The sequence below is a fragment of the Mytilus californianus genome, unplaced genomic scaffold, assembly GCF_021869535.1.
Source record: "Mytilus californianus isolate M0D057914Y unplaced genomic scaffold, xbMytCali1.0.p SCAF_26, whole genome shotgun sequence".
Classification (NCBI taxonomy): Eukaryota; Metazoa; Mollusca; class Bivalvia; order Mytilida; family Mytilidae; genus Mytilus; species Mytilus californianus.
Window position 1 is genome coordinate 3,612,337 of NW_026262675.1, and position 23,327 is coordinate 3,635,663.

The following is a 23,327-nucleotide window of genomic DNA, read 5'->3' on the forward strand; positions in this document are numbered from 1 at the left end:
AATAATTTAGAATCCTGGAAAATTGATAAAGAAATGTTTGATGAAAACTAACCCAACTTTAGTGGGTAAGCCATGAGCGCATGGCTAAGGTTCAATTTACTTTCACAGACAAGTATGAACTAACTCACCCCCTTAGCCATGCATGACCTCCTTAATTAGGTTAACTCACCCCACTTAGCCATGCATGACCTCCTTAATTGGGTTAGTTTTCATCATACATTTCTTATTAATTTTCCAGAATTCAAAATTATTCCACATTCAATAATTCCTTGTTTTAACCACACCACATTCTGAATGTGCCTGTTCCATGTCAGGAGCCTGTAATTCAGTGGTTGTTGTATGTTTGCTGTATATCATATCTGTTTTTCATTTATTGTTTTGTTCATAAATTAAGCTGTAAGATTTCTTGTTTCAATTGTTTTACATTTGTTATTTTTTTACCTGTTATAGCTTGCTATGCATATGCAGTATGGGTTGTTGAAGACTGAACAGTGACCTATAGTTGATTACTTCTACGTCGTTTGGTCTGTCTCTTAGATAGTATAAGCAATACATTTTTTGCATGTTAACTTTATTTAAAGTATGGAAGGCTTGTAAGGTGTACATGTCTGTCTGGCAAGTTTCCTCTGAACTTGATATATTTTACATGGATCATTGATAAGATTAAGTTTATGTGGTTCAACCATGATCAGTAAAGCAGTAGAAACATTTCAGTGTGTGCACTCTTATTTTTCATAACATTGTTTCAAGCAATAAAAAAAGATGGAGACACGATGAGCTGATCATTGCTAAGAGACAGACCAAACAAATAAATTTTGAAATAAACCAATGAACCATTAAAATAAGGTCAAGGTCAGATGAAACCTGCCAGACAGACATGTACACCTTACATGCACATTCTCCAAATTTAGTTGACTTGTTGTTTATAGTATCTGAGAGACAGACCAAACAACTAAAACTCAACATTGACCAATGAATAATGAAAATAAGGTCGAGTTCAGATGAAATCTACCAGACGGATACACATTACAGTCAATCCATACATCAAATGTAGTTAACTTTTATAACAATCAAACCACATAAACTATACAATGACCATTAAACCTGACATGAAAAAGATGTCAAGGTCAGACAGATGAAAACTGCCAGTCAGACATGTACACCTTACAATCATTGCATACACAAATATAGTTGGCCTATTGCTTATAGTACAATGTATCTGAGAATTGGACTTGACGTAATCAAGAAAAAAAATTTAAGCAACTGCTGAACACAATGAAAATAAGTTTACCATGTTTAAGGACACAGGACATTAATTATGCAACCCCCTCCCCCTTTATGGAGCTTTATTTATTGTTAATCCAGACTTTTTACTGCCTCCACTACAAATTTTGTTTAGTTTGTGGGCCTGTACCCCCTCCCCAACCCCAACCCCAACCCCTTTTCAAAATCCTGGATCTACAACTGTAAAATATTGGTGAGGACACAACAAACAAGAAAAATTGTGAACAAAACCTTTAAGTTTGAAATTTGTGACCTTGACCTTTAAGTTTGGAATTTGTGACCTTTGACCTTTAAGTTTGAAATTTGTGATCTTGACCTTTAAGTTTGAAATTTGTGACCATGACCTTTAAGTTTGAAATCATATTATTTCAGTAAATCCATTAATCCGTCTGATCATGCTGATACCAGTGAAAATTCATACCAATTATCATCAAATTTATCTTCCAAGAAGTAGGCAAGATATAGAGTAGACATACTGTTATACACAGTTATACTTATGAATATTGTGGATTATTTTATTTTCGATACAAATTGGCTAGGATTGAGGAAAATTTTTGTATAAGTGGATATTTACTTTTTTTTTTGGTTTTGACGAAGTCTGCATACAAAAGCCTATGGAAAATTGGTATGAAAATTTTGAACTAGAACTTTTTGTAGTTTGCAGTTACACATAAAATCTAAGAAAATTGATTTCCTAACAATAGCAATCTGAAAATGAATTCATAGTAATTCATATTCTTTGATAAATATAGCAATATTACAGGTGTATTAATTAATTAATATCAACAAGCTATACAATTATCATTTCATACCTTGAAATTAAAGAAACGCTTCTGCCTCCGAGTGAAATACACACGATAAGTTTACCTTGACATCCATGGGTAATTTATAATACCCATATTTTACGTTTTAGAAAAACAAATATATATATATATATATATCAATACATATCTGGCAAAAGAGAGGTCTGATGTTGTTATCAAACCTGAGAAAAGTAACTGACAATATACATACCAATGTCACATACCAATAAATCTATGCAAGCGACAATTTTCTTATGATTATCATGTATTTGACTTGCATGAAGCCGGCTGCAGACGATCTGCTTCCGGTAAGAGCGAGTCTATAAGGGTCGTGCTGGACAAAATATATTAGTTGTCCTCTTCCCAGAGCCAATATTGCATTTTGCGGCACATGGGAGTATCATAGTAGCCACGATAGATGAATATACTCTTAAAATTATTCTATGATAAGTTTACTGCAACGTATGAGTTTTTTTTTATTTTTGAATACGAACAGAGAAGCAAGTGGACGACTCATGTTAAGGTACGAATACACCTATAGAAACACGGAAGTAGATATTGGGGAGATAATTCTGTATATTTTTTATGATGCTGACAGGTGCTTGTCAGCTTTCATCATCGAAATCTCCTTCAAGTTTTAAACTAAATACTTTTGGCATTCATTGCAAATTCTTTCTATCAAAGTTTTCAATTACATTTTGTGGAATTTGTCCTGTCATGAACTCTCCAGGAGGAAATTTTCAAGCTTGTATCTCACTATCTGTGTACCGGGGTAAACAAGGTTGGTTAAAAAACCGGCCAATTCCAGTATAATTTGACCTGGCCGGTGATAAATACGGGAAAATACTGGCAAATTCTGGTCAATATTGGTGAATTGAAATTACTATAAAAACTAAAGTTTACAATTAATTAGTTTGCAAGTCTGAATATATTAGTCAGAAAGCTTTATTTAAAGTTCATCAAGGATTTCACTATACAAATCCTTGAGTTCATGTATATGTATCTGGATGATTTGTTCTAACTCCGATTCGTACCAACCAATTCGTCCCAAGTTGCTTTGTCATTTCGCTCCAACTTTTTAAAGAGCAGTGTATTATCATATTATCTATTAAAATAAACTAAGCGCATACAAGTTTTTTATGCATTCATTAAAAGAATAAACCTGTACTCAGCTTGGATCATAAATGCTTGTAAATAATAATTGAAACCATACCAAATGTATTATGTTTTTTATTGTGCATGGTTACTTATCATTAATACTGGTTGTGTATGTTTTCCAATACACAATTTTACTCAGTTTCTTTGTACGAAACCGAAAAAATGTCACTTCAAGGAAAGATGGAAAACAAAAGAAACAAAAGTGTGGGCTTGGAGGTGTGGAATTCTAAAACCCATTTTTTGATAGGTCAACTTCTTTAAAACCGTCTTGGACTCATTAAACTTAGTTTTTATTGCATAAGACAGATTATCCCAAATTATCATACAGGTTGACACCAGGAAAAAACAAAGACAACCCAAAAGAATAGTATGACTAAATAAACAAATATACTTCACACAATTCTGCATGTTTTAACACATTGTTTGTTAAAATCAAACCATAAATGCCTTCAAAATAATTTATTGTAGAATGTCCTTTTATATGAAATATACAGAAAAAAATGGGTGAAATTACTTTTGCCATGAACAGTGCACCGATTTGTACAAAAAATTGTAAAATACGGTGACATAAAAATACAAAAAGTTGGAACACATATTTTTTTCTCGGACCAGTGTTTGTTTTATGTCTGTTTTGTTTTACTAACATCTTTCTGTCGGGCTGTTCAATATAGTTATTATAAGAATTCTTCGACTGCTTAATAATTTGTTTATATATTCCGTTATTGGAATTCTTATTCAATGTTATGACTTTGGACCTCTTTCAATTTTCTCATTACCCTTAATAAATCATGATTTAACGAAATGGCAAGAAATCAAAATACACCACTGCTCCAAGGATATTCACAATACTGGTACAAAATTGTATTCCTTGCGATCGCCAAGTACAGGAGATTCCAATAATGAGTTATAAATGTAGTAATGAGCTGAGGCAGGAAAAAATTTAGAAAGTGAACATTTTGAGGTTTTAATACATGTAGGTTATGATCCAAAATTTTTAAAATAGAAATTAAGTTATAAAAATACTTTTGTTGAAGTGTTTAAATTTACGATGGTTTAAACTTGTCCCCATGAAAATTTCTATGCAAAGTACATTTTTCAACAGGGCCTTATATAGCTTCAACTGGTTTTTGACAACATAAAAAAGTTGTGTTATTTCATAACTTATCTGGATTAGAATATATAGTGATCACTTCAAATTCAGTGGCAGAGAAGCATCACCTTTAAATTGCCTGTGGTGATCCTTAGTCCTGATACTGATATCCGCCAGACTTATGTTTTGTGAACATCTGAAAAGTGTTATTTGATTTATTTATGATACTTTTTTGCTCACCTAGCTAAAGCCCCCTTGTAAGTTTTGCCATTTTGTATTTCAAAAACTAAAGCAATTTATGGAAAACTAATTCTGGTAGAAATGATCAGGTCATTTATCCCGTCTTCCTCCTTGCAAATTTTCAGAAAAATCAGACAACCAATTTTGGAGTTTTTGTCCCTAAAATGTAAATTTATAAAAAATTTTAAGTTTTTGAATTATATCTCAAAGACTAAAACAGTTAGAACAAAAATAATAAGATAAAAATTATCAACATGCCAAGGTTTATTTGTTGTCTTACTTGTCTAATTTGCTGAAAAAAGGGCAATCTAATTATAGAGTTATTGCCCCTGAAATGTAAATTTTTATTAAAAGTTTTTTAATATTGTAAATATTATTTGATAACCAAATGATAACTATTATATATAAATAGAAATTTTTATAGAAATTAACAACTAACTTGGGACAGTGGTGTAACAATACAACATAAGAACAAACTATAAAAATCAGTTGAAAAGTGCTTAACTTATCAGATCGATACAAAGCAGAAAATATCTAACAAAAACACAGAGTGGACGTGGCAGGGTACTTATACATCCCCACAACAAATAGACACTAAGTACAGATCTAAGAGTACTCGCAGTTTCTGACAGCTAGTTCAAAGCCAATAACCACTAATAAACAACAAATAAACAAACAAAAAAAAACCAAAAAAATCATGCATAAGACTAAATTTGACATGAAACATAGAATTTCTATTTTTTATCTAATTTAAACATGATTTTTTCCGTAAGTTTATGGGTGGTTAAAGTTAAGATATTATAACAAGTTCTTGTTCATTTTGTTTTTCCTATGGCAGCTTAAAAACCTTACTGGTAGCTAACAACCTCACATAAAATGGCTGACAAGGAAGAGAGAAAAGTAGTTGATGAAAAGAGATTTGCCATTTTCAGTAAAGATACTATTAGAATAATTGCTGATTCAGTGGGAATTACAGAAATAACAGATCAGGCAGCCACACTTCTGGGGGAGGATGCAAGCTACAGGCTAAGGGAAGCAACACAGGTATATATGTTGATATTATGACATAAGGTTCTAAATGCACATGAAACATGAACATATATTCATGTAGACATTTACATTTACCACAGTGTGTCACATGCTTAAAGAAGATACATTGTTATTACTTTTTCTTATGCATAGTTTATTACTAAAATGGTAAATTAACAGGAAATAATCTGGGACTAAATTTACAGAACTGTATCTCTGGAGTAGACCCATTACATGTACAATGCCAAACAGAAAAATTGTGTTCTTCTGCTAAGACACCATGATTTTAGATTGCTACATGTAGTATTTGGAACATTAAAACTCAACCTATGTTAATAAAAAAAAATCAAAAGCTTGGGCATAAATCTGACATTTCCTTACGTATAAATTACAGATTTAACAATCATAAAATTTTCCTTTATTTTAATAGAATAGTTCACAGTATATGAAACATGCAAAGAGGAAGAAGCTTATGACAGATGATTTTAATAAAGCATTGAGGAAAAGTGATGTTCAGGTAACTGTATGTTTGATTAGAATTTATAAGTGTGTTTTTTTTAAAACTTAGACAGAATTGGATTAAGAAATATTGATTGATTGATTGATTGGTGTTTAACGCCACTTTCAACACTATTGTGCTATTTCTTGGCGGCCAGTTTTAATTGGTGGAGGAAGCCGGAGTCCCCGGTGAGAACCAACGACCACAATGCTTATTACCACAAAATACAGATCAAATTTGAATTTTGGTGGTGTCACTTTAACCGTTCTAGAGTTATGCCCCTTAAGTAATGGATTTTTCGTTTCCGTTCTCTAACAAGTTTGGCTCAACCAAATGTTAGGAAACTTATACACAATGCTTATTACCACAAAACACAGATCAAGTTTGAATTTTGGTGGCGTCACTTAACTGTTCTAGAGTTATCCCCCTTTACAAATGGAAAAATTGCTGAATTTTTCGTTTCGGTTCTGTAACTTTAGTTTGCCTCAACCAAATGTTTTGAAACTTATACACAATGCTTATTACCACAAAATACAGATCAGGTTTGAATTTAGGTGGCGTCACTTTTACTGTTCTAGAGTTATGCCCCTTTACAAAAGGAAAAAATTGCTGAATTTTTCATTTCTGTTCTCTAACTTAAGTTTGCCTCAACCAAATGTTATGAAACTTATACACAATACTTATTACTACAAAACTCAAGATCAATAACAAATTTGGGTAGTGTCACTTTTACCATTCTTCAGTTATTTTTTTATTAATTTGAAGACATAAATTGAAAACAGTCATTTTCATGTGTCAGTCTCATTTTAGGAAACTATATAGACAGTGTGAGTTGACTCTCATTGATGGGCTTAAGGTAAAATGCATAATAAGTATTGTCTGGCTGGTCTTATTAGTACATTTGTGTAGTTCCAAGTTGACTCAGTCTAATTTGACCTGGTCCAATTTATCTTCAGACCCAGTTTGTCTTACATTCCTTTGACTAACAGCATGGTTTCATTTTGGACATGCACTGAACGCAAGTGTTAAAAATAACTATTAACAATGTTTAAATATCTGGGTTTTTTCTTCCCTAAATACTTTATATATGCTATATAAAATGAATTGACAATGCAGTAACCGCCAATTACTAACACTATGATATATCAATAGATTTTTTAATAAATTTTTCTAGCCTGTTTATGGTCACAGACCAGTGGATCCAGAACAAGTGTGGACATATCAACATACAAAAGATGGACAGATAATGTTTTTAGATGAAGCTGATATAAATCTAGTGGATATTGCATTAGAGGATAGTATTCCCTGTAATCCTGGTGCTGTGTCAATCAAAGGTACTTCTCCATATTTGTATTTCTTTAATAGGAATCTTCAAATGACATACATTTTAAATGAAAAGTCTATTCTGAATATGGAAACAATGCTATGTGTGATGTTCTGTTTTCGTAACATACTGGTTTCCCTGTTGATAGACTGCTGCATTTGAATATTACTTTTACATACCTTCCAACTGATTTTAAGCATGAGGACTTAATGCATACCTATACATGTCATTAGTGTACTTAATTAGAACATCTATGGTTTTGAATGAGTATACATGTGTTCAAAATGTATGTTTTATTCCTCTGAATGCTTTTTTTTAAAGTATTAGGTCTAAGAGTTTTATAAGGGTCAGGTCAACACCTCTCATGGGGAATATCCACCATAAAAAGGGAAAGTTGGCAGGTCTGCTTTTTAGTTTATTTTGTATTTTTATTTTATTTGTTTATATGGCTTGTATTTCATGAATTTTTTTCGTGCTACAACATCCATAAATTTTTATTAAAATGACTTGAAATGTATATTTTAACTAAGCAGGGCTTTTAATATCTTTTCAATGAACAGGCTGTTTACTAATTTGAAGTGGCTGCCCAAAAAATTTTTTTTGACCTTACATTGGTGCATAAAAAATGGGGTTTCATAGGAATGTTATCTTTTTTTTTAGCTTGTAAGGTCAATCTTGTAATATGGCGTATTAAAATAAGACAAATAAAAATATATCAAAAATAATCTTAATTGTTATTGTATTGCCAGATTTCGCAAAAAGTAAGAAAGCAACGGAGGGTCAGCATAAACTATTGATACCAAGACTCCGTGTTGAAGGCCTTACTTTGACCTATAATGGTTAACTTTTACAAATTGTGACTTGGATGGAGAGTTGTCTCATTGGCACTCATACCACATCTTCTCATATTTATGTAAAGACCTACATGTATATATGTCATCTGCAAAATCTGACAATTTCAGTTTTGATCCAGAAAAGAAATATTATTTTCATGTGTTCTATATTTCAATAAAAACATGCAAACCTGGGAAAGGACATATATGCTGAAGTGGGAAAATGTCCACCCCTTCTTAGCCAGCACTTTTAACAAAGGCTTCCAAATCGAGATAGGTTAATGTAAAAAAAATTTAAACTGAGGCAGGACCCATCCTAACATTGGTACTTTTTTCAACGAGTGGGCTAATGATCAGCAAAGGGAAAATTATAACTGAAAAAAATTAAGAGAGCCTTTTCCCTAGCTATGGCATTTACCCTCCTACCTGCTTTTTCAGTAAAACTTGAGGGGAAAGGTCCAACTATAAGTAAAACATGGGAAGCCTTCCTCCTATCCTAGGCTTCTTTGATGGCCCCATCCACAACAAATGGGCAGTGATAAACCTGGAACTATATACTACAAACTGAAGAGAAAAGGTCCAAAGAAAAAAAAAAAAATTGGCAGCACCCCTCCTAGCCTAGGCACTATTTTCAACCCCCCCTTGCCTCCCCAAGAGTTAAGGGTGGTAATAATTAATGAAATACTTGTTACATTATAAAAAGGGCATAGAAGGCAAGCTTGGGCAGGCCTCATTTATATAACCATGAGACTGTACAGACGTTCTAAGGCTTCTTTGAAATTTAATAACTTCAAATAAGAAGTTTTACCTGTAAATGGTTCCAATGATTTTGTCTTTTTGCTGGTAAAGAAATCAATACTTTTGGTCTTTCATTTCATTCAGTTTCATTTAATTTATTGACATTCAATTTAAAAAATTGCCTCCTAAAACTTTTTAACTTTGGTTTCTCATGAGTTATCCATTGATAACATACGTTTTTATTTCGATATCTCTCTTGATTTTACCATTGACAATCTTGATCATTCAAGCAATTGATTGAAGATCGTATTTGAATGCAGGCAAACGTCTTACTGACGCCGATTTTAAGTTTACTTTCAGTCAGACAAAATGGTCCAGTCGGTTATAAAAAGCCATCGTTTTTGAAAAATCTATGAAACTAAAAACTCCATGAGACAAAAGGTTAATAAAACATTGTTATTATTTTATCCTCTTCAAAAATTTTTTTTGTTTAAGCATTTGAACCGGCGATTTCCGTCTTTTGAAACGGCGACATTCCGCCGGGTGCTGGCTCTTAAAGAAAACCCTGACTAAGGCAAAAATAGGTGTTTTTCAATAGTAAGTTATACCATTCTTTGTAAAAATAATAAAAGTCTTTTACATTGTACTAAGAAATACTCTTCTGGAGCTATCATATCTTAAATTAGAGAGTTTACTTATTTCTTGTATACATAAATATTTCTCCTTATATCGTTTTGTCATAAAGTTATCTTTATATTTATGTATCCGTTTGGAAGTGTAAATTGTAGATATTAATGTTTAGTTTTTAAATTAGATGTAATAGAACTAATGTTCAGCTTATCTAATACATATATTATCAACCTACAATTCATTTTGTTTTAAAAAAAAAGGGGGGGGGGTTAAAATATGTATTGAACTCAGGGAAGACACTATTAAAATTGAACTTCCACCCATTTTAGTAAACCTCATGCAGTTTTGTGTAAACAAATATCATGAAATACTGAGCAAATTGATATTGAGGTTCACTTTATGCTAAATATGGCCTTGAATTTCAACTTAATCATAAAATGTCAAAATGGCCATAATTTGGTTCTTAAGTGGGTCTTTTTTAAAAGCTTTACTAATAGATTAAAAAAATCTCTTCATAAGAGTAAATTGTAGGCTTCAAAGTTAGCACATTTTGAAAGTATTGTCTAAATACAATGATTTTGGGCATTTGTCAGACTTAAAAGCTTGAGGAACCCTTTGGTCGCAACCTACGATCCAGAATGTTTTGCAGCCAAAAGATGTCAATGATGATATGGAAACTTTCTTGATCAGGGGTGTCAGCTATGAACTTACTCCGTTTATAGAGAAGCCACAATTTCAAATAAAAGTCTGTTTATGACTGATTGTATCAAGGTGAAGTGAAAGTAATTGAAGGCGCCCTTAAAAACTAGTTTTTGGCACGATGATACATACATATTTAAATGAGCAGTTGATCACTAGATTAAAGTACTTTAATTCCTTTACCTTAATGTTTATTAGAACAAATATGAACATGTATTTAAAAATGAGGAGATGTGGTATGATTTCCTATGGGACAACTATCCACCCGAGTTAAAATGAAGTGGTAGTAAGTAATCATAGTCCACCATATGGCCTTCATCAATAAGAAAAGCCCATACTGTATAGTCGGCTATAAAAGGCCCTGACATAAAAATGTGAAACAATTCAAACAAGAAAACTAACAGTCTAATTTATAACAAAACAATTTACCAAAAATATGTTTGTATTTTGTATAAAAATTTAATTTTCTAATTTTACAGCTCACTGGTTGGCTGTAGAAGGATCATCAAAATCACAAACATCACAAGGTTTAGCTTCAGGTATGTAAAGAAAATTTTAAATGCAACATCTATACCTATTTCCAAGATTAGAATTTTATTATATATATTTAGATATTAACTGAAGTCACATTTATTAGTCCCCTACCGACGCAGTCGAAGGGGACTTTAGGTTTGCACTCCATCTGTCTGTCTGTCTGTCTGTCCGTCTGTCTGTCTTTCTGTCCTTCTGTCAGTCCAGAAAATCTGTTTTCCACACTTGTTTTCTTCATGCTTGAAGATATTGATTTGATATTTGGTATATTGTTTTATCATGACAAGTTACAGATCAATTTAGAATTTTGTTCCGGTCTGATAATTTTGTGCAGAGTTATGGTCCTTAGACTTGGAAAATTCACTCAAATAATCAGTTTTTCGCACTTTTTTTCGTCATTCTTGAAGATATTGATTTAATAATTGGTACATTGTTTCAACATGACAAGTTACAGATCAAGTTCGAATTTTGTTCCGGTCTGATGATTTTGTGCAGAGTTACAGTCCTTGGACTTAGAAAATTCACTCAAATAATCAGTTTTCCGCACTTTTTTTCGTCATGCTTGAAGATATTGATTTGATAATTGGTATATAGTTTTATCATGACAAGTTACAGCCCAAGTTTGAATTTTGTTTCGGTTTGATGATTTTTTGCAGAGTTATGGTCCTTGGACTTAGAAAATTCACTCAAATAATCAGTTTTTCACACTTTTTTTTCGTCATGCTTGAAGATGTTGACTTGATATTTGTTATATATAGTTTACACCATGACAAGTTATAGATCAAGTTAGCATTTTGTTCCAGTACAATTAATTTTTAACCGGTAGGGGACTCTGTATTGCCATGCAATACTCTCAGAATGCTTGTTTTTCATGAATTTATCATTTTCCTAGATAATAAAAAATAAAAAAACTTATAGAACTAGACACATTATATTGACATTTGTATTGCCTTTGAGTTGACCTAAAGATATCTGTATGGTATTGTTGGGTTGCTGTCTCATTGACATATACCATATATCTCGCTTAATTCATGCATGTATGTACCTGATTCATCTTATTCTTTGAAATGTTTTATTATCAAAAGTTAATAAACAAAAGAATTAATGATAGGCATTGATTAAAAGTTTTAAGCAAAATATAAATAAATCTGAATTCATTGGATATAGGTTGCACTTCTGTAAATATAGACAATGCAATTTCCCAAATGAACTCCTTTTACGGCTAAAACTACAACTTTTACTATGAAGTTTTGTAAAAAATTATATCCTTGAATGGAAAGCTCATATACACTACTATTTTTTTCAAAGGTCAAATATAGGGCTGTGTGGCATATTTTCAACATTTATGTGACCCAAACTTCTAAGAGTTTAAACTTATACTGAAATTCTGTACTACCCCTCCCTTCACTTTGGGTCTTGCTCAGAATTTAATTTAGCTGCTATCCATGTGTATTTAGTTGGTAACATTCCCAAGTTATGTCTCTATGAGATCATTTCTGGGAACCAGTAGGTACACAAAACAAAATATCTATGAATATTATCTCCCAAAAAGAGGCATGGTTTGTTAAACAGCTGTATTTACAAAGTGCAACCTGGAAAGTGTTACAATGAAAAATAATATGCTAATTTCTTCCATGATAGGAAAGCCTATTGAGAAAAAGTTATCAGCAGAAATGCAGACCTACTTCGATCGTATAACAAATTCAATACTCGGCAAGGATGAAGAATTGATGAAGGTAAATTTCATAATATTAGAAATAGATTTCTCTTTAATTGTTAAATTTGCATATTTTTCCTCAGTCAAATCTTTCCTTATCAGGTAAAAGTTTTGCTCTAAGGTAGATTACCACGGAGGTGGGGTCCATCAGCTTGAAACTTAGATTACATGTCAATTTTGAGGTGAACTTTTTATACCCCTGCCGTAGCAGAGGGGGCATTGAGTTTTATTCTTGTCCGTCTGTACGTAGTCAGTACGTCCCAAAGTTGGTTTCTGTTCTCTAAATTTAGTTTGCCTCAACCAAATGTTATGAAACTTATACACAATGCTTATTACCACAAAACACAGATGAAGATTGAATTTTGGTGGCGTCACTTTAACCGTTCTAGAGTTATGCCCCTTTACAAATAGAAAAATTGCTGAATTTTTCGTTTCCGTTCTCTTACTTTAGTTTGCCTCAACCAAATGCTATGAAACTTATATACAATGCTTATTACCACAAAATACAGATCAAGATTGAATTATGGTGGTGTCACTTTAACCATTCTAGAGTAATGCCCCTTTACAAATCGAAAAATTGCTGAATTTTTCATTTCCGTTCTCTAACTACTTGGGTAGGGTCACTTTTATGGTTCTTCAGTTTTGTCCGTTTATAATTTTATATGATATACAAGCGGGGGCATCATCTGTGTGCCATGGACACATTCCACATTTATTTTAATATTATTCAAATTTTGCCATATTTTAAAGTTCACTGAATGGAAGTGTGATAGTGTGAGTGGGGCATGCTGTCCTAATGAACACATATTCTTGATTATATTTATTGTTTCATTGAAGCTTTAATTGTGATTCTGAATTGATTAACTTTTTTCGTTTGTCAAGATACATATATGGACACCTATCATAAATTGTTACAGTATTAAGCAATCAATGTTGTACCTGCTTTACGAAACAGTATTTAAAAAGATTTGCAAAGTATAGATTTTTTATGGAAACTCAGATAGTATATTTATGTATGAAAATATAAGTTTAATGTCATGTTACTTTTGAAAAAATGTTTTACTTAAGCTACAGTTGTCATATGAAATTTTTAATTTTTTCCTGATTACAGTTAGCCTTTACTGATCTTAGAACAAATGCACAGATCATACCACTTCTGCCATACTTTGTTAGTTTTATATCCAATGGGGTAAGTTTTATTCTTAGATATCAATATAATGCTCTAAATGTATGGAAACATAAGCGGTACAGTGACCTATAGTTGTTAACTTCTACGTCATTTGGTCTGTGGTGGAGAGTTGTCTCATGAGCAATCATACCCCATCTTCTTATTTTCATATTCTTAATATTGGATAGTGAAGGTTAAGAAAAGAAAATCAATAACAGTAGGTACACAATAAAACCCCATAAATCCAGTTGATATTACCATCATTCATTCTTTATTTTCAAAAACTGCTGGTAGTCAGTCATATTTTATAGGACTGCAAATACCTGCTTGCATTTTACAATCAGCTTTGTAGTCCCATTACATATTTGGAGCTTTAACTGTCCAAAGAGACTGAAAATCTTAGGTGTACATGATTGTTCAAAGAATATCCAGTTTTCCTATAATTTTGATAGGTATTCTTTGACTTTTATTTAATAAGAACCATTCAAAAATTTAATCTACAATATCTGTCTCTGTTTGCCTTGTATAACAGAACAACTTTCTACCAAGGACTAATATATAGGTGCAACTTATTTATGAATCAAATTTATTTTTTCTAGTCAAGACACAGCCATGAATTACTATTACTGTATATTCACTGTTATGTTAACAATTAGTACATATGTTATTTTTTTACAGGTAAAAACAGTGAGTCATGACCTAAAACAGCTCACAAAACTGTTACATACACTGAGAGCATTACTGAATAACACATCACTGTACCTAGAACCTCAGCCTTATGTATGTGGTACCATCTGTAGAAATCATTCATTATTCATTATAGCTACTTCAATTCCATAGCTCAAAATTTGTGTTATGTGTCGGTTAAGTGGTAGGTCAAGTCAATAGCTTAAAAAAAAGCCAAGGAATAGACAGAAGTAATATGGTTAAGAAATATATGGATGAACAAGTGACAAAATTATATATCAAATTATCAAAGTAATTTCATAGTTTAGATACAGCATGGTGGATTTAGGATTTGCCATTACATACTATAATAGTTGGTCATAAAAACTGTCATGGTGAACTTGTCTAGTCTTTATAACATTATAGAAAGTTGATTGCCACAACATATCATGATGTCCCTGCAGCTAGGAGAAGGATGCCTTAAGGTTTACCCTTGTGTGTCTGTACGTCCTGAAATTGGTTTCTGTTCTCTAACTTTAATTTGCCTCAACCAAATGTTATGAAACTTATACACAATGCTTATTACCACCAAACACAGATCAAGTTTGGGTGACATCACTTTTACAGGTCCCTACTTATGTTCCTTTATAAATGGAAAAGTTGCTGAATTTGCAATATATTTACAAAGTTTGTTGAAGTAAGCCAACTTGTGCAGTGGATTTCTTTTTTTTTTATTAACTTCTTACATTTTCAGTGCTCAATAGATGCATTCTTTCACCAAGGCAAATGATTGAACGTTACTTTTGATCTAAAACTGATTTTTTTATTTATAACAAAAAAATTAGAAAACCATAAAATGTGGGCCATATTCATCTTTTAGCACATTGTAAGTCTATAAAGGTTGCACACAATTAAATAAAATAGCTGTATTTCAATCAGTACATAGGTATTGGATGTGAAAGTGCATGCAATATAGCAATTATATGTGTTCAAGTTGTAAAAATGTACAACTTATAATTTGAACAGGGTTTTTGTACAAGTTATAGGTATTTTGACACACAGCTTCTTCACAGGTAATACAAGTTAATCTTTATTAGTTAATCTGCTTGATTTTTTTCTGATGAATTGACATACTTCAAACTAACATTAAGTACAATCCTCTTTTGTCATAAAACTGAAAATGAGGACACCTCATTGGTGTAAATACTAATTTTTTTCTCTGACTCATATCAGATTTTTTTGTCCTCAAAATATCTGCAAATGTTTTCTTATATAAACTTTGTATCATTGCTATGTATAAGATAGTAACATGGAGTGATGAAAATATGACAATGATATGATATACTAAAGAGCTTGTTTTATCCAATTATGTTATGCGGTTTACAAAACTGTGCAATTTATAATTTGTACACAACATGATATACATGAATTAATAAATTGCATTGTTTTCAGTTGAACCTCCTTGTACAGTCTTTAATGTATTGTTTACTGGAGCCACTGACAGCCTCTATTGATCTCAAGAATGACCATTGGGTTCTTAGAGATTACGCAGCTAGGCTTTTAGCTCAGATTTTATTGTAAGTACTGCATATTTACTATTCTTTATTATTATATCATACTACTACTTTGTTAACTGGAATTATTGTATTTTTTCTTCCAAAAAAAGAACCATCGAAGGTGTATACCGTAAACTGACATGTTCAAAGATACTTTTTCAATGTGTTGCCTTTTCTACCTTACCTAGCGGCGTTTTTTTTTTAGCAATTTTCCAACTTCTTTGATGTATTTATATCAGGAAAGATCCAAATTCACAATTATTGATATTGGCATTATTGTTCTACTCACCAAAGTCACAAAAATAAATTGTTTTACAGGAGTATTTCTCAACATTTTGTATTTACATATACTGTATCTATTCATAGCTTAAACACTGCCAAACGTTAAGTCTTTTCTCTTCTGTGTTATACTTATATTTGGATTTTTATATGTACTTTATTAAAATGTACTTAAATGTATTTTTTCAGCACCTGGTCCACCCCCATTAACCACCTAATGTACAACACAGTAAAAACTCTTAAAGAAGTGCTATATGACAACAATAAACCACTGTGTAGCCATTATGGAGCTGTTATTGGTATTATGATGTTGGATCAAAAGGTCAGGAATTTACTGCACTCTAGTACAGTGCATTTTTCAAAACACCAATGACCTTTCACAATACAAAATGTTTTAGCAAATTGCAATTTGAATTAACCTCTACAAACCGGTCAACTGGTATAGAAGGGAGGCAGAAGATACCAAAGGGATATTATTCAGTCCCGACCGTGAAAGGGCATGATAGCCAGTCAAGGTCGTTAAAAAACCCCCATCATCTTCAAAGTGATATTAATCAGTCCCGACCGTGCAAGGGCTTTATAGCCAGTCAAGGTCGTCAAAAAACCCCCATCATCTTCAAAGTGATATTAATCAGTCCCGACCGTGCAAGGGCTTATAGCCAGTCAAGGTCGTTAAAAAACCCCCATCATCTTCAAAGTGATATTATTCAGTCCCGACCGTGCAAGGGCTTTATAGCCAGTCAAGGTCGTTAAAAAACCCCCATCATCTTCAAAGTGATATTATTCAGTCCCGACCGTGCAAGGGCTTTATAGCCAGTCAAGGTCGTTAAAAAACCCCAATCATCTTCAAAGTGATATTATTCAGTCCTGACCGTGCAAGGGCTTTATAGCCAGTCAAGGTCGTTAAAAAACCCCCATCATCTTCAAAGTGATATTATTCAGTCCCGACCGTGCAAGGGCTTTATTGCCAGTCAAGGTCCTTAAAAACCCCCATCATCTTCAAAGGGATATTATTCAGTCCCGACCGTGCAAGGGCTTTATAGCCAGTCAAGGTCCTTAAAAAACCCCATCATCTTCAAAGGGATATAAGATACATATGGCATCTCAAGAGATTTTAATATGTTATTGTATGATATGTTAGCTAATTGCTAGTGGATGGTAATTAGTATGAATCAGGTGCAGTGTAATAAAAAATATTCTTAACATCCTTTTCCAGTGATTTACTGTCTGTTTCATGAAATCGGAACAGTTAAGAACACTTAGTACTACTGATCAGGATCACATGTTTATAAAAGTTGGCCTTTGATACAAAAACTTTCATAATTACAATAAATATGTTACAAGTTTTAAACATTGCTTTATTAAGCCTTAATTGGATTGCTGATTTGTTTTCTAACAAAATTTATTGTGTTCTTGTAATAGGACAATTTTTTCTTAAACAATTACAGAAGTACTGATATTAAAGGGAGATATTTTTTACAACATTTATTGATATGTAATCTTTATGTTACACACCAGTAAGATTATGTTCCTTTTATATCATGTATTCACCATTTACAAAATTTTCACTAATTTCACCAATAAGAACGCATAACAATAATTTAATAACCTTGAAAAAAATTTTTAGAACAAATTACTTATAAACTGTTATTGATAAATCCAAGTCATTCTTTCAAACTAGTATTTCTAATAACGTTGTCAAAACAGAAGGCAATCAAATTCATATTAACAACCTTTCACTAGCAATTGGCTAAAACTTTTCACTGGTTGATCAGTTTGAAGAGCTGAATGAATTCAAACTACAGCTTAGTAAAACATTTGGCTCATTGTTTATTTTGAAAGGACAAAGCCTTTCAAATATGCATAGTAATAGATATACATGAAGATGGTATATATGGTACACTTTACAACTGTAACTTTATGAAAATAATGAAACATGCTGGGAATTGTATTTGATAGTAAACAAATTTGAAATTAATATACTGGTGTCAGATATCATTTTACTGGTAACCATTGTACCAGCCCAGAGAGCCATATGTAACTTACTAACAAAACAATTAAAATACCTAAAGGTCATATGCGACATTGTTTACAACAATACATTGACAAATTTATTCAGCCGATAAAATCTCATAACTTTTAGTTTACTTTAATTTAAGTACTCTATCTCTCTTTGATTTATTAGAAGAAAAAAATAAACAGCACAAACACAAATAGAGCATTTCTCTCACTTGTTGTTTAATGTCATATATACCATGTCTCAGGGAAGATTAGTTTTATAGCTAACTGTTTAACCCTCTTTAAATAATAATTATTATTATTATTTGCAAAGTAGTCAGAGAATCATTGAGATAAAATTTTAAAATCATAAATGTTTCATATGAAACAATGTAGCATTTATAGCAAAAATAGTTGTAAAATGGGATGTTTGAGGTTTTGATGTTTTCCTAATAAATTGGAACATCTATATGCTGGCTATGACAATGTTAAAAACAATGGATTGAAAAACATAAGAAAGACTTAATTTAACTCATAATTTCATTGTTATAGCATAAAAATGTAATTAAAAGGAATGAATGCTTCATTTTGTGATTTTTAAGGGTCGTAAAAGTGTGGACCTGCACACAATTCTTATCAGCCATGTTCTAATTAGCACAAAATATGTTTGACACATTGGCACACGCTTACTGTATACATTCTCGTTATTTTCATTTCTATCCTTATAAAATATATATATTTTAGCTGCTTACATAGCATTTTATTATTGTTATTAAAACATCATGTATTTACCCTGCTTTTAGTTTTTAAACTTATTAAATATGAAAATGTAATGTACATACTTTAAAGGGAGGAAACGGGAACAGCCAAACATGCCTAAGACATTTTCATGCGCTTCAGCCTATAAGAATACCATTTTTGTCCCATTAGAATCGAAATAATTTTTTAATTTTAGTATGAAAAACGTCCTTGCTTCATACAAAATGTGCTTTGGTCAATGTGCATTTTAAATAATGTACAATTGCAGTGCTAGAAAGATTATAAAATGGTGTATGCAAAATACATTTGTTAGGAAGTAACATGCTCATAAGTCTAATGTATTTAATCTATTATACTATTATATGTATAACAGATGTCGTGGACACTGTATTTCAAAGGGCATACAAGGCTTACATGTTCAGAGTTTATTAACAAATGTATGTTTATAAAGACTTAATAAATACTTGTGTTAGCTCTAAACAAATGCAACCCTGTTTATATGTTAAAAGATTTTATCATGCATTTATTATTGTCTGACTGATTGTTAGTTTTGTATATTTTTTTCAGCATATCCAAGAGATTTTGATTCCACACCTTCCAGTTTATATGCCTCATTTAAACAGTATTATTGATGATACATCAAGGGCTAATGCTGTAACTAAATCTGATGCTCACAAAGTTTATGGTGCAGTTTTGGTAGGTGCTTATTTACACAACAAAATAATTTTTAGGCTCATTTACATAACTGTTTTGTTTCTCAGACCATGATACATTGTAGCAAAGTAATTTTTTTATAGATAATTAACTTGGTAGTGAAAGTTATTAATCTAATGATATCAGAAACAAAAAAGCTGGAGGTGTATATTTCATACAGTGTCTTGGCAATATCCCATATCATATGTTTTGTCTTCATGTGTACTTAATATGCAATAAGATATGAAATAGTCCCTCAAGCATTTATTCATCTCAGATATGCAGTATATGTGGCCCTGCCTCCTCAGTCATACTCTAGTGACATTTTTTTTGCATTGTTCTATGTTAACATTTTTGAGTAAGTGTGTTTATAAAGAAATATTTAAGAAAGTCCACTGATATGAGGTTAGCATTTGCATAAGTATGCATTTCAGTTTCAGAGTGAATGTGAGGAACCAGTCTTAGTCATGTTTTAGTGTCTTTCAAATATTTACATTGTTCTAATGATAAGTTTTCATATTACTAGTAAGTGTGTTAATGAAGAGGTATTTATGATAGGCAATTGATTTATGGTGTGCTTTGCATTAGCAGGCATTCATGGATTTCAGTTTCAAGTAGAATATAAGGACCTATAGTTGCTTGGATCAGCTTTCTTTGGACTCTATAGGTTAGTTGTCCCATTGGGAGTCATACCACATCTCCTTATTAGTCCCCTACCGGCAAAGCCGAAGGACACTTTAGGTTTTCATTTCGTCAGTCAGTCCCGCAAATCAGTTTTCCACACTTTCTTTCTTCATGCTTGAAGATATTGATTTGTTATTTGGTATATAGTTTTATCATGACCAGTTACAAATCAAGCTTGAATTTTATTCGGTTCGGATGACATTTTTGCAGAGTTATGGTCCTGAGACCAGTAGGGGACTATGTATTGCCATGTAATACTCTCAGAATGCTTGTTATACTGTGGATTCATTTATTTTCGTGGGTACCAATTTTCGTGGATTAAGGAAAACTTACATGTTCTTGAATATTTAATTTTGTGGTTTTGCCGAAGTCTGCATACAAGCCTATAGAAAATTTGTTATTCGTTGAACATTTAATTTCATGGTTCACCTGTACCCACGAAATCCACGAAAATTGGTATCCAACGAATAATAATGAATCCACAGTATACTGTAAAGGGTATTGATATTTTTCCTATTCTTCTTCCAGTATTGTGTGGAGTACTTACTGAAAAGTCAGATTAAAGAATTTGAAGACGAAATATCAAGAGAAAAAGAAAACAGTGCAATTGCAACAGCATCTGATTCTGAAGTAAACAAATCTGAACAGAAAGTAAATTCACAAACATTACCAAACCTGTTTGGTACCTCAGTTACAAAGTTCTATTCAGAAATGTATGATTACTTTGGTGATAGTCTGACGTTACAGTTGCCTAATTTGGCAGAAACTATTGATTTTAAGAAAACTTTTTTTAAACCCTCAAAGAAGGATGAATTAATTTCATTAGCAGATCCTGAGGCAGCTAAAACTGGTGAGGAATTATTAGATGAGTTCATGGAACAAGTACGTGTACAAGAAGAAATTAGAAAAGCACAACTAGAAAGAGAAAAATTAGAAAAAATTAGAATTGCAAGAGATAAACAAGAGCAAGAAGAAAGAAACAAAATGTTAAGGGAAAAAGAAGAAAGGAGAAGACAGGAAAGAAGAAGAGCTGAGTTAGAGAGGGAATTGATATTAAAACGAAAAGAAGAGGAGGAAAGGCTAAGAATGTTAAAAGTACAAGAAGAGCAAAGATTAAAGATATTGAAAGAACAAGAGGAGAAAAGAAGAGTAATGAAAGAACAAGAGGAGAAAAGAAGAGTATTGAAAGAACAAGAGGAGAAAAAATTAAGAACTATGAAAGAACAAGAGGAGAAAAAATTAAGAACATTGAAAGAACAAGAGGACAAAAAATCAAGAACACTGAAAGAACAAGAGGACAAAAAATTAAGAATAATGAAAGAACAGGAGGAGCAAAGATTAAAAATGATGAAAGAACAAGAGGAACAAAGATTAAAAATGATGAAAGAACATGAGGAGGAAAGAGCTCAGAGGAAAGATTTGACAGTGTTAAATAGTTCAAATAGTGAGGAAGAAGACACAGTGCCTGCTTTTATTGATTCACCAATGCAAAGTGATCAATCTTTTGTGAAAAGTGAACCTACTCAAGGGATAAAGCTAAAAATAACTAGAGGACCAAATAAAAATCTGCATGTAAAAACTGTGGAGACTATGTCTCCTCCGCAAAAAAGTTCTCCTAATCCAAAGCATGCAATGTCACCTCTATATAAGCATTCACCCAAAAGTTCATCTCCATTATACAAAAGTTCTCCAAAATCACATAAATCAGAGTTGTCTCCCCATTATAAACATTCTCCAAAACATTCACATTCATCAAAATCTAAAGATTCCAAAGACTCTAAACACAGTAAGAAGAAGAAACAGGTTGCTAAATCAGCAGCTAAAGTTTATGATGAATTTGAATTTGAATCAGATCCAGAAGATTTTAAACCATTGCCATTTAAAAAATCTCATTATTATTCGTCATCAGGAGAGAGTTCAGACGGTGCAGGTAATCGTAAACCTTTGACTTTGAAAATCAAGATGAAAGAATCTAAAGATTTCTCACCAGAATAATATACAGTAGTAATAAATTTTTATACATTTTTTGTTAGTTGTTTAATTGGGAATGAACATACATTGTTTATTAGTGGCAGTAGTAAAAACTGTATAAACAACTTCAAAAAGGTTATACGCCTTTACTGTTATAACAGGGTGTGCATTTAGTTTGTTCGTCTTTTTTTATAAGACTCTTCATTGAGTGACTTTTTTCACAAAGAATTTGTCCATTAATAATTAATTTGCAACCGTCATGGATAAGTGATAATGGTCAAGTTTAGGCTACATGTTGAAGGCTGTACTTTGACCTATAATTGTTTACTTTTTACACATTGTGACTTGAATGGAGAGTTGTCTCATTGGCACTCATACCACATCTTCTTAATTATATTTGAGGTAGTCTTAATCTACCAAAGTGGAACCATGTGACTAATATTTTAAGGTTCAGCTTTCATGATTCAACATTTGGGTAAAGTTATTTAATAATTAGTACTAAAATACAAATGCTAGTTATCAGAATGAGACCATCCATAACTGCATCATAATGGGATCTATACTGAATGTATATCAATCTAAAGTCTCATGCTGACATCACATATACTTTATATTGAATTTCCTTTTATCTTGAAACTTAACAAACACATTAAGAGTGATAACAATGAATTTTTAATCATATCATAATTTTGACATAGTTTACAGTATAATAGTTATAATCTTGATAAATTTATTGATGTAGGTCAAGTGAAGATTATTCATGTTAAACTACCTTTTCCTAAACATTAATCTTCAGAAACTTCAAATTGTAAAGGAGAGTTGGAGCCCTTATTATTTATCAAAGGTTGTCATGAATATGTCATCATGTATTGCCATAAAGTTCAAGATGTAGAATAGGCCAAAAAAAACAAATCATACATAATTGACCATGTTAGTGAAACATCAAAATAAAGTAAAGTACAACATATATGTCAGATG

The 23,327-nt window shown here is 31.9% G+C and overlaps 2 protein-coding genes across 5 annotated transcripts in view; one reads left to right on the forward strand and one right to left on the reverse strand.

The window, feature by feature from the left end:
• The window catches only part of LOC127732710 (pyruvate carboxylase, mitochondrial-like), a 36,662-nt gene extending 34,273 nt beyond the window's left edge, over positions 1-2,389 (reverse strand). For 2 of the 4 annotated variants that reach the window (XM_052241890.1, XM_052241886.1), the window contains exon 1: positions 2,097-2,168. The gene's annotated coding sequence lies outside the window, so the exon portion shown is untranslated. Of the gene's footprint in view, positions 1-2,096; positions 2,169-2,298 lie in introns of those variants that run through there. The other 2 variants (XM_052241888.1, XM_052241887.1) reach the window with 2 other exon arrangements.
• A 270-nt stretch (positions 2,390-2,659) lies between these two features.
• On the forward strand, positions 2,660-22,403 carry LOC127732715 (myb-like protein X). The gene is made up of 12 exons (XM_052241898.1): positions 2,660-2,868; positions 5,414-5,619; positions 6,035-6,121; positions 7,278-7,437; positions 10,807-10,866; positions 12,500-12,594; positions 13,687-13,764; positions 14,422-14,523; positions 15,862-15,986; positions 16,434-16,566; positions 19,569-19,697; positions 20,907-22,403. Exons 2-12 carry the CDS (start codon positions 5,452-5,454, stop codon positions 22,371-22,373), a joined length of 2,604 nt encoding a protein of 867 aa, XP_052097858.1. The 5' UTR covers positions 2,660-2,868; positions 5,414-5,451; the 3' UTR covers positions 22,374-22,403.
• Positions 22,404-23,327: the final 924 nt, after the last annotated feature.

Excerpts from the sequence above, each read along its gene's own strand:
- LOC127732715 (XM_052241898.1), top strand. The coding sequence starts at position 5,452 with ATGGCTGACAAGGAAGAGAGAAAAGTAGTTGATGAAAAGAGATTTGCC. Across the intron at positions 14,524-15,861 it reads ACCTAGAACCTCAGCCTTAT|TTGAACCTCCTTGTACAGTC; the intron begins GTATGTGGTACC and ends CATTGTTTTCAG. Across the intron at positions 15,987-16,433 it reads CTTTTAGCTCAGATTTTATT|CACCTGGTCCACCCCCATTA; the intron begins GTAAGTACTGCA and ends GTATTTTTTCAG.